Genomic DNA, 12,500 nt, shown 5'->3' on the forward strand with positions numbered 1-12,500 from the left:
CAAATGATTGATGATGTACTTTTTTCACAGTAGCTAATCAACAGAGGTTGAGAATGATTTTGCATAAAGTTACACAAAATGATGATTCTCCACAGTGTCAACTTTATTAGTTTTAAATGATGAATTTCACAATATGTGGCTGTATATTTCTCATGCTTGTAACTATTAAACGCATCATTTCAGAGCTCGAAATGTTTCATTGTTTGCCAGTAAGAGACAGGTTTGCATAACTCTTATATAATTATGGCAGCGCCTTGACAAAGGGGGTGGGCATCTGAAGAAACAGAGCAGAATTAAGGGGCAAGTGAAGGAGAGCCAGGCAGACAGGCGAAACCTTTCTGTAAGCCATCAGTGCTAAGCGACCCAGACGGGGAATGTTGGATGCCAGTGCTAACTAAATGCTGAGGTATATGACATTCCTTCCTCCCACTCAGTTATCTGTCAATGTGTGCGTGTGTGCGTGTGTGAAGGCTGTGGGCTGGTGACAGGGCAGAGTCAGGCTCAGTGTGTTGTATGTTATATAAGCAATAATTAGGTTAATGTATTGACCCTATTGATATGCACTGAGTTGACATCTGCAATACAGTGTCTATTACAACAGATAAAGGCTGCTTATCAGTTATTTAGCTTGTGTCAATGACCTCATGTTCAGGAGATAAAACCAGATGGTGAGGGATACCAGTGATGGCAATTAGGACAAACTGGGGCATGTGTGCAGAAAGTAGGCAGTGAAAACACGGATGAAACCTCTCAAAACTATACGCTCAAGCACATATGGGAGTGACAGCACTGTGTCTTAAATCCCATGAAAAACACCATATGCAGAGCCCCCCCCCCTTCAAGGCCATGCAGCAATAGAGCTCACAGCTGGAGAGCAGTGGAAGTGAGAATCCACTGTCTCCATTCATGGCTCGTCTCCCGCTCCTCAGCTGTGCCATTTTCAATCAATAGCTTTTAGGAAATCAGCATCTACCCTGCAGTTTGAAATGAAAGGCCTCTTTTGTTGTGAAGCCCATAGTGTGTGTAATGATCTCGTGCTGAAGAAACACGCACGGTTTTCAGAGGCGTTTTCTCCCGTTGCAGAAAATTACATAATATGTTCATGTTCAAAGTAAAGCCTGAATGGCTTTGGGGAAAAGCCGCATTCACAGCCAAAGCAGGAATTAAGGTGATGCCTACCTATCTTCTGGTGTAAAGTGAATGAAAAGCAGTGCGTTTTAGCAGCGGCGTACTCTGTGGCACAAGACTTGCATGTGAATAAGATCATCTCGTTTCTCCTCTGGCTCCAGGTGTTTACTGGGACCACTAATTCCCATCTGCATATGCACTTACCTCCTCCTCCCACTCCTCCCACTCCTCTTCTCTCCTCTCTGTGGATCGTGTGCCAGTGCCTGGAGCAGAACCAGAATGCAAGAATGACTTTAATTTGACCAAGGAGAAGTCAGACAACTTCTTTATTATTTTCTCAAAGCAACATACTCCTCGGATACATCACAAGGTAAACGTGATGTGATGTTGCCAGTAAGGGATCTTACAGGAGCACTGATGGCAAAATATGAAGGTGTGATTGCAGTGCACATCGTACCAGTACTGGAAAAGTAATCAAATCAAATCAATTTAGTTCAAATGGGATTTCCATAGTAAAAAAATAATGTGAAGGCACATTAACAGCTTAATTACAGCACAATTAAACATATTCTTATGAGGTTCCTACAGCCCGACAGTGACTTAATGAGTTGATGAATTCCCTGCACCTTGAAAGGTTTTTGCTAGAGGATAGACTTTTACTGTTTAACTTGATCTGGCAGCCTCTTACTGATTATCTAAAATCCTCACTGACCAACTTAGAGATGTCATATTTATTTGTTTGTTTTTCTTTGTTCACCAGAGCTGGCTTTGTTTTGTGTGAGAATGAGTGTGTGTGTGTCAGCAGAGGGTCGGTGGTCGACTACAGGTGACTGTTCCTCCATGTTTCCCATCTTTTTATTATGTATATTCTTTGTAAACCATAAATGTCCTTTTGATGTCATGATGTTGTATATCCCCCTTTTCAATAAAATGAAGAGAACAAATAATGTAAAGAAATGCATCATATTTTTATATCATTCTGTATGCACTTAAACCTCATACTACAAAGTGTAAGGCATCACATGTTGGGGTAAAATGTGCGGCATTTCCCACTGAAATGTGATGAAGCAAAAGTATGACATGGAAATAATCAAGTAAAGGGCCTTAAAACGCACTTGACACTAATTGTATTAAGTCACATTTCACTTCTGCTTTGTACAAATACCACAGAAATGATATTCATTGGTGCGGCACAGCTCAGTCTGCCTTTTTCTGAAGCCAACATCGCCATCTGTTGGTTGACTGAAGTAACTACTCTTTTATGCAGAATGTGAGAACACATTAGCACATAAACAGCCCACAGGTTTGGTGCTCTTTCAGAAAAGGTGATGCTAAATGTTGTGCCAAAGAATCCACTAAACGTGTGATTGAGCGTTTATTGAAGCACATCCAAACTCATTTCTATTCTGGTGGGAAGAGGCTGTAACTGATTTCACCAACAGAGTAACTATACAAACACTGTCTAGACATTATGTTAATAATGAAGCCTTGCAGTGAAAATATCTTTTGACTACTTTATTATTGTGATGCTACATGTTTTCTATTAGCAGCTGACTTAAGGAAAACAACATGTTTTTTTCAAAGACAACTCATCATTGTGCCAGTCATTATAATCAATATAATATACATATCACGTAATCACCATGGTGCTACATCACATCTTCCTCATGCAGTATATGTCACACTTAAATAAATCCAAAATGTAATTAAGCATATACATATAGATACAATCAGGTAATGTAGATACAATCAATTAGGACATGAGATTTGCTTGCAAGAGCTGCAGTATATTTATTTAGGTTATCAGGGTTGTTTTTTCTCCTAATTGATGATTGTGATGGGATGCATAAAATATGCATATGTTGACTGTTATACAGTGTTGTACAGAAAATAGCCTTTACTATTGTACAATACTATATGGTGACATAGTCGCAGTGGTGGTACATGTATTAATACGTATTTTAAAGTAGCATTGCCACAGCGGAAACATACTCCATTACGTGTTTAAGTTCTGCATTCAAAGAAGAAACATTAATATTACATATTAATAATATTGTCAGCAGAATGCACTTGGTGGAGCTGATTTTAACTACTGCATACAATATATGCTGTTAGGTTTTTCATTTAAAATCTTAATCTGCAAAGTGACTAGTAGCTGTTAGATAAATGTGGTGAAGTATGTAAAGAAATATTTGTTCTGTGGAGGTGATATTTCTCTCTGTGCTGCAGTAACAATCATTATTCTCGATCCGTTCATCTGCAGTTGGCCGCCACTCAGTTATCATCATCCCCATCTGAGGGAATGAAGCAGAACTGAACTAAAATCATCTGAATCATAATTAAGCCGTTAATCTCTGTAAATTATCCCTAGACAAATTAATCAATGCCATTTTCTCCATCTGCAGTCATCCTTGTGCGGAAGTGTGTGTACAGATTTTCACTGATGTATTACACTTTATGTAAATGCACATTTTTAATCACACATTTTTTTTTGCTCATCAAAACGTCCGTTTGGTTCCAGTTAATACTAACTAAAGTGCATTTGTATGCATGTGGGAAACCTAATTTAATACAGAGAGCTACACTCTCTGCTTCTCATCTGAGGTCATTTGTTGCTGCAGTTTGTGATCAACATTTTGTACTAATATTCAACAATCCTGCAGAGTAAAATCCATCATTGAAGGGCAGAGAAACTACTTTCTTCAATCAGAACACAGCTACGAGACTATCACATTTCATTTAAATTTCTGAAATAGATTTTGTTCATTCTTACTGTAGCGATATATAATATGTTAACTTTCAAACACAATATTTTTGGATGGGATTAAAAAGACCCAAAGTGCATTTTGTCAGACTGAGGGGAAACTGAAATGTGTGTGTGCAACATGTAACATGCTGACTTTATATGATTCTGGCTCCATGTAAATCTGTAATGTTCTCATAATGCCTTTTTTCTGTTGTTTATATCGTAAATCAGATAAATGTATAAGAAGTGTTCAAAAAGAATACCCATTGTAATATTAATAACAATATTAACAGCAATAATGATGTACATATAGTGTAAATTGATTTTTATACGTTTCACACATACATTTTTGTCATTATGTTTACAGCAACATTAATAGTAACATGTAGCAAACTATCTCGTCAAGACAGAATGTATTTAACGAAGCCTATATAATAATACAACAGTTAATGTATGGATATATTAAAGTATAATACAAAGTAAAGGTCAGTTAACAAACTTTTTTCACTAAGCCTTTTTCACATAAGACATTTTGACATGTCACAATAGGAAAAGCACAGGTGTAAATAATGAGATGAATGAAAGCGGAATTATATTTGCTTCAGTTTCAGGGTCCTGGTGTTGTGCATGCAGGCTCACTGTCTCACTGTCGTGACTTACTGGGACACTTGAATGGAACAGAGCCATCATTCATATTATCAGTGAGACCACTGCAACCCCACATCTCACCTCACGAAGGAGGGATCGTCTTCATTCACATATAAATAGTAGTTACATAGCAGCTTCTCAGTTGGTTTTCTGTGAAGTATATCGTTATTAATATATTAAATAGAGTTAATTCCCTCATTGTACCACTAGGGAGCAGCATACCGCCTTTTTTCGACGGGCAGAAGTATTGAACAGTAAAGTTCAAAGTAAACTGCAGCCCAGTAGAGATGCGTCAAGCCAGCAGGAGACCCCCACAACAACTCAGAGAAAGTGCGCGGTTACGACCGAAAAAATAAAAGCCTGAATTGGTCCATTGACATTCTGGATTATGACAGTATGTGTGGAGTAAATCGATGTCTAAAAAATTACTGGTTAGAAATGTATTGAACAATGTCTATTGATTTTTCATTATACAAACGTCAGCATTAGTATGCAATATATTACACTGCAAGTTTTACTGGTTAGAAAGAAAAAGAGTGTATTGTAGAGAAAATAGGTTGATTAGATGAATGGAAAATACATGCACCCTGGCCACCAGGGATGAGAACAACGGCAATATGGGATGCAAACACACACACACACACACACACACACACACACAACCACAAAATACATAAACTTAAAATAACAATATATGAACAGAAACTGACACACTGACCTGAAACAATTTTTTTTTTAATTTCTAAATAAGGCAAAAAATGACTTTCTTTGTAATATTGCGTAATTTAAATCATTTACGGTAATAATGTACCATTCTAAGCTGTGCATCAACTGGTTTGTGCTAATTTAACTGAAATTCAGTTTGGGAACATGCACCACTAAATCTCAATATCAACTGACATGATAGAAATGTACAATGCTTAAATGTTTTATTTGGATGTTACACATTTAATTTGTTAATTTACCTGTTCAGTTATATATTCTTTAAACTTTATTTCCCAAGTCAAATTCTGTTTTTTTAATCTTTTTTTTTGTTAGCCAAAAAGTGACCAAATTTGACTATACTAAGTGTAAAAACACTGAAATCACCCACCATGTATCCTTTTTTAATTGCAGAATATAAACCCCCTCCAGGTTGCTAAAACCACCAAAGACACCTTGTGTGGAACAAAGCGTGTAAGTGTGGCTCTTACTTTGAAATGTAACCGGATATGGTGCGTTTGATGCCGTTACTCTTGACACCGGTAAGAGCAGCAGACTGTCGGTCGCAGTCCTGTAATCTCCACTTTACTCGCACCAGCTAGGCGGGTTGCAATGTGAGAGTGTGGCTGCTGCTTTATCCCGGACCCCCCCGCGTCTCGGACTCTCCCGTCCGCTCAGGATGGATCAGAGGAGAGCTGAACCAGACCGCAACACCGGCGTCAACCCGGTTTCCCTGTACGGGGAATACACGGTCACAGGTAACCGAAAAGTCAGGTGTGCCGTGAGTTTGACCGAGAGGGACCTCGTCATCCAGAGGCTCACTTCTACACCTGTCGGGCGGAACAAGGTGGTGCTCAGCCTGAAGGACTGCGTCGGCTGCCGGGCTTACCGGGATGATGACAATGCGGACCCGGCAGCGTACTTGGCAGCCTACTTCTACCCGCTCAGACGGCGCTGGATGAGCTCCGGGGTGTCACGGCAGAGAGTGGAGCAGTGCTTTCGTTTCGCCGCGCTCCAGGACCCGCGCGCTAACCTGGAGGAGGCGGAGAAGTGGGCTCGCGCTGTCCGAGAACGCTCTGCCCGGCAACAGTACCTGCGAGACGGTGAGTGTTCGTTAGCAACCAGAGGGAAAAGTTTACTGTCTGTCCTCAGTGTTCAGCGGACACAGGTGTGAGTCAGTTCAATCAGAGCACCGGCTCTCCACACACACTACTTACATTTAATTCTATATGATCATAAAACTATGTTTCTTGAGGCAAAATGGATATCCACGGTCACCTAATGATGCACGTGGATCAATGACGTCACGTGACGCTTTTTGTGTTCATATGGTTTAGTTTAAATTTAAAAGGGTTTAAATTTGAAAAGAAATGAACAAATGACTTGCATACATTTTTTTTAAGACCTAGTCTAAAATTTCTTGTTTTATCAATTTTGGGAGAATATTTGGGGGATGACGGAAAAAATGTCAATGTGGTGTAACCTTAAAAATAATTGCTTAAAAAAGGTGAATAAAATCAATAAACCAGTTTGGCATAATCTTACATTAGAACTGTTTAATAGTAAATAAAAGTAATGGAACAACATTGTTCTGAATATTATAATTAATTTGGGGAATCATGTCAGTCAACTTCCTGAAGTGTCAAGCTGGGGGGGCTTTAGCGGACTGACTGTGACTCTTGTTGCAAAGAAACATTCATAGCTGCAAGCATGTAGGCCTACTTGCTTTGTGTCATCTGATAATTAATAATCAACCACATCAAACCTCCACACAGGTATCAAAATCAATATAGCAGGGCACAGTATACTCGGCAGAGTGATGTACCATAAACAACTGTTAAAGTTACTCATCCCCTACAGATGAGCTCAGTCATTTCTCGGTACAGCTAAGACATCAAAAGCGAGGGTCACGTATCAACAAACCAACCTATAACAACACACACGCATGAGCACTGTAAATACCAACAGAAATAGTCCAGGCTGTCTACAAGGGATCCAGTCCTCATCAACACCCATCACATGCAATAGGCTACAGTGCAAACAATACAGTGAATAATACAGTTAACTGGGAATAGCCCTTACCTTAAAACTGAAGCGACCACAGAGGCCTGTTTCTTTTTCTGATCTTTGAGTTAAAGTCAGTGAAGTTTATGATATAGTGCCGCCACGCTTCGATGGTGATGACCAGATTAGCTTGATTAAAGTTAAGTTAATGATGAATCACCCTCGTGCATGAGTCATACATCAGTAGCCTAATTTTACGCCTGATCCATGATATAGAAATACATGGAAAAAACAGCATATAGTCAATATTATATATAATAAGTGTGGTAAACAGCTAAATGATGCTGGGGACAGTTAGGCCCTACTACTGATGGATAGCTGACGTTATAGCCTGAGTGGGAGGCTGCTGCTGGGAGACTGAGTACAGTCAGACTACAGTATAGTGGCAGCAGTAAACATGACTGTCGCCTCCAACTAAATCTCAGCCCAGATCATACATCATCACATGTGGTACAGTTAATCATACAGTTGGTTATTAACAGGTTGGTTATTTACAGACAACACTTAGCCTAACGCTACCTGGTAATTCAAATATGTATAGATGTCCAGATGAGTAATGTCTGGCCGCTGTGTTGGGTCATTGATCCACTTGGGCCGGGGAAGACTGAAGGAGGATGATGGCTGACCGAACCGATCAACCTTAATTTATCAAGGTATCGCAAACGCTCAGGTTCAGGCAAGGTCACAAAATAATTATTAGACATGTCTATAAAACAAAGGCTTGTTTAAAACGAACTGAATGTATACAAAAAAATCCAATCATCCTCGGCGCGCAATGAATCTTGGGATAGGTTGGGCCACAAAGGATCCAGCTGTTGGATCCTCCAAATTCTGGAAAAAAAGGCCACATTTGAAGGAGCCTTCGAAATGGGACAGCCTAGTTGCTGTGATGCATTCGGTCTTCAAATGCAGCCTTTGAAGGGTGCGGCCCCTGAATTGAGACACAGCTCATGTGACAGGAAATGATATCACAGAGAAGGACCCCTGATGACCCCATGCCAAGGTTAGTAACTCTCTTTAAAACATGAGCTAATTTTACATTTTCTAGGGTATGGCTATGCTTAGGTTTAAAGTGTCAAATGGCTAAGACCCCAGGAAAACATTGATCATTCATCATAATTCTAAAAATGAGCATTTACTTTAAAAATTATGTCTGAAATATTCACACCAAGGTCATCTGCTTACATAGGTGCCCATGATAATGCCTGTCAAATTTGATTTTAAATTGAAATTTCAAATTTACATCTGTAAAATTGTATTAAATTTCAGCTATTTCATAATTAATACAATATAATAGAGCCTCTTTTCCCCCAATAGATGCCACTTTCAAGCAAGGAAAAATTGGCTCGTCACAGAGCTCAAGTGAACGCCGATCCTGCTGCAAAGGCTTTCCACTTCGATGGCAGCCTCAAGCAGGTTATAGTCCACACGTGTGGCGTATACAGCCTCATCATCCTTCTCCTGTGCCACTCTCTCTGCCTCTTCCCGCCATAATGAATGTGTTGTATGGGCTCAAATGGAGCCTGTATTGAGGGATGCCATAGGCAAATGTAACACACCACCTTGTACTCTGTATCATCAGTGATGGACCAGTGACCCACTACAGGAACAAGGAAAACTTTTTTCTACTCAACACAGTGCCGATACAACCTCCTGAAGGATCAACCCTCTAGCATCAAAAACAAATACTATTGGATATCCGAGGAAGCCACTGCAAAGTACGATGAATCAGTCCCAACAAATGTCCCAGCCGTGAAAGGTGTGGGAAGTGACCTCTGAAGAGCCAGTTGCAATTCAGTGGAGGGAAATTTAATGTTTCTGTGCAAGACCTGGTATCTGCAAGTGCTACCATCCATCTGCAGTATGTTTCTGCAACCTACCAGAAAACCTCCCCTCTACATCTACCGTCTGTCAGCAGCATCTGAAAGGCAAGTTCATTCTCGTCAGATATGAAAGTAAGCCTTTTGTGGGACAGGTCATCCAGGTGGTGGGTGAAGAAGTGGATTTGAGCTGCATGCAATAACTGGGTGGGAAGAATGTATTCATCTGGCCTCCGGTTCTGTTATGAGTCCAATGTGCTGCAACATAATCTCAGAACCTTTGAACTCGTGTCATTCAAAACTCATGACGAAGGACTGGAAACATTTCAAAGCGCACACACAGTCCTAAACACACACGATTCTCCCTCTCTCTCACGCTCACACACACACACACACACACACACACACACACACACAATTTTTGAAGACATGTTTTTACCTTGATTTGTTGTTGTCACACATGAGTTCACCTTGATGATTCTTTTGTCAGATGTTTTTTCTACAGTGAAATTAAATGAAACACCAAGTTCAGTTGACCTTGTTGACTGTCACACTTGATTTTCAGTGTCAATTTCTTCAACAAACAATGGCCTTGACTGTAGAAGCACCATGGTCAGGTGGTGTAACTGGTTTGAGTGAAGTGGCGTAACCAGTATTTTTCATAAAAATATGATAATATACAGGAAAATTAATTTGTCCATGTTAGCAAGCAAGCTAACGTTCGCAAGGAAGCTAACGTTTACCAGCTAAAACCACAATATCACAATATATTTCGCATGCTTTGCAGTAATGTTAGCTTTGATTTTGGACTTTATGTTAGACTCTGTTGTAGTGGGTGCCGGTCATTTGTTGACGTTAGTGGACTCCATTTCTAAGCTAACAATAGCTAGTGTCACAGTCACACACTGTTGACACTGTGGGGAAGCGGAGAGAGAAGGCAGGGGAGGGCGCATAAACGTCTCATTCTTTGGATTTTCCTGGAAAAACCGACCTGAGTCCTTTACATAGAAATCAGTCCATAGGCAGTTATAGGCAACCAAGAAAGTCGGGGAATATCTAATTTTTTAAGTTACATTACAACCCGTTGACAAATTGGCAATAAAATATTATTAATACATAAAATGAATGAGTAAAATGCTTCAGAATCATACATATAATACCTTTTTAATCATCATCAGTCATTTTTTGAAAAGTACCAACCTTTTGTCTTTTATCTGTTTTTGATATCTTTAACTGGTTCATTGTCACATCACTTTGGTAGAAGTATGTATTGTTTGTATGAAGTTAGTTTTGCCCTACGGCTATTTAGTTAGCTAATAGTATCCGTTCCTTAGTTACTGTACACAACTGGTTTCTTGTCACTTAATGAGCTCTGCATTTGCCGAATGCTATTGTTCCGTTGCCTTTAACCTATTCCTTAAATGAATAAAACAACAGGAGTGGTCTGGTACAGAGTCACATTTCAGTAACTCAAGAATGCAAACAAACCCTTTGAATATAAGACACCTGAAAAACATGAGGCAATATTACTTCTTTTGTGTTCACATCATGTCGAGGAGGTATATCATTTATAGAACTGGATTCTTGTCTGTTATGTGTCACAGGGTATCATTACTTTTAACCTACTCCTTCAGTGAATAAAACAATAGCACTGGTGTGGTATGGAGAGTCACATTTCAGTAACTTCAGTCTCTAAACTAACTATTTTAACATAAGACACCTGAGAAACACGAGGCAATATTACTGCTATTGAGTTCATGTAATGCTAAGAGGTATAATTACTCCAGTGGGAAATGTTCTATAATTGGAGATTTCTAAAGATAAGTTATCCCATTATTTGTCCTCCTCACCAAGCTGTCCTGGCTCTATAAGAAGAAAAAAATAAAATGCAACTTTGTGCACACAAACTTTTCTTCCAGACAGCCCGGTTATCACTGGCAGTCTGTGACCCAGATAGCATTTCCCCATTTGCACAAATGTATTTTTAACGAGACAAAATATGCTGCAATTCTATACTGCCTGTCATTGTCAGAAGAGGAAAGAGCAGACTTTTAGCAACTCAGGACACTATTATTTGCTTTGAAACATATTGTGATTCCACTGCCTGGAGCTTAACCTGAGACAGTGATCTAACAAGTTTTCTACCGTGGGACAGAGAACCAAACACCAATGTTTCCATGGCTTGACCTTCTCTGTAGTCATGTAATACACTTCTACCTCCACCCAGTTTATCCAGACTTAAAAACCTAGTTCTTTGCTTTGAAAAAACCTGCTGTATCTGGAGCCATTTTTGCAGACACAATTTTATTTCCTACTTGTAAGAACTTAGTTTAATACTAACAGGGATGCAATTGACATAGCCTCACCCCCCTTAGTTACTGTTGCTACAGCTGTCAAGCTTTCCGTTCTTCACGGCACATATGCAGTTTACAATAGAAAATGTACTACTCAAATTCATTGTAATTTTTAACAATGGCTCCTTCATTTCACACGAAAGTAAACAAAAGCAGGCTTCTCATTTCTAGCTGACAACTGACTATTTAGTCAGCTGAAATTGACAACTGTCGCTAGCAGATTTTATCAGCTGTAGCTAGCTAGCTGCTTAACATTAGCTCGGTGAGTTGGTTGAAAACTCTAGCTGACTGAATGTTGACTTGTATTGTCAAACATGTTTCATTTATGCAAGAGAAAAGGCTTTGAGGATAAGGACTAAACGGTGAGTTTGGCAAACAAAGGTGTCCGTATACTTCATCAGAACTTATTGTCAGATGGTTGAGTAGCTTCGAAAACACCATCCACCCCACACACAAAATGATTATTGCTCCCAACCCCGTGAAGGCTGGTTTTTCATTCGGCCTTCGAGTGTGGCTGTTTGTAACAGCTATTAACACTTTTGCCTCCAGACGCAGCCGGACAACACATCATAGGAACTAGGTCTTTTCTATCATAACCCGGCAGTAACATTATCTTGGGAAACGAGTTTTGGCTGGAGTTCCTGGGATGTAAACGTCCCCAAACCAAATAAAGAGCAGGACAGAGCTGCTAACGTTACATTAAACTCTGACATAGCATCTTGGCTCGCACACAGTGGATGTGTCAGTCCTGAATGGGGATTTTCTAAAGTAAACCTGTAACACTACATGATAATGTAGTTAGCTAGCTAATGATTTGCTCCTTGGCCTTGGAAGTGACTTTCTTACAGACTACAGTAAGTAGTAAGCTAGTTAGCCGGACATACAAATATTTGCAGCTTACGTTGGAGCAGACAAACACACTGTTTCTCCGTTTCTTACAATTTTGCCGTTCTGACAACAAAACAGACACCACCCAAGGCAACGCTTTATATACGGAGTATCGCTTTTTACCACAGCACCATGCACACTGTTTTGGCA

At 39.7% G+C, this 12,500-nt stretch overlaps 1 protein-coding gene and 2 long non-coding RNA genes across 3 annotated transcripts in view; 2 read left to right on the plus strand and 1 right to left on the minus strand.

Moving 5' to 3' along the window:
- LOC122873587 overlaps nt 1-5,837 on the minus strand; it is an 8,348-nt gene extending 2,511 nt beyond the window's left edge. Inside the window, exons 1-2 of the long non-coding RNA XR_006377475.1 lie at nt 5,716-5,837; nt 1,333-1,391 (exon numbers count right to left, since the gene is read on the minus strand). This is a non-coding gene — a long non-coding RNA (uncharacterized LOC122873587). The remainder of the gene's footprint in view (nt 1-1,332; nt 1,392-5,715) is intronic.
- Nucleotides 5,749-12,500, plus strand: part of LOC122873582 (sphingosine kinase 1) — a 43,357-nt gene continuing 36,605 nt past the window's right edge. The window contains exon 1 of the mRNA XM_044190491.1: nt 5,749-6,327. Coding sequence (XP_044046426.1) covers nt 5,904-6,327 — 424 coding nt within the window. The 5' untranslated portion in view covers nt 5,749-5,903. The remainder of the gene's footprint in view (nt 6,328-12,500) is intronic.
- Nucleotides 6,334-9,666, plus strand: LOC122873586. The gene is made up of 2 exons (XR_006377474.1): nt 6,334-8,291; nt 8,606-9,666. It is a non-coding gene; the product is annotated as an uncharacterized LOC122873586 (long non-coding RNA).

Source organism: Siniperca chuatsi, linkage group LG3 (assembly GCF_020085105.1).
Source record: "Siniperca chuatsi isolate FFG_IHB_CAS linkage group LG3, ASM2008510v1, whole genome shotgun sequence".
Classification (NCBI taxonomy): domain Eukaryota; kingdom Metazoa; phylum Chordata; class Actinopteri; order Centrarchiformes; family Sinipercidae; genus Siniperca; species Siniperca chuatsi.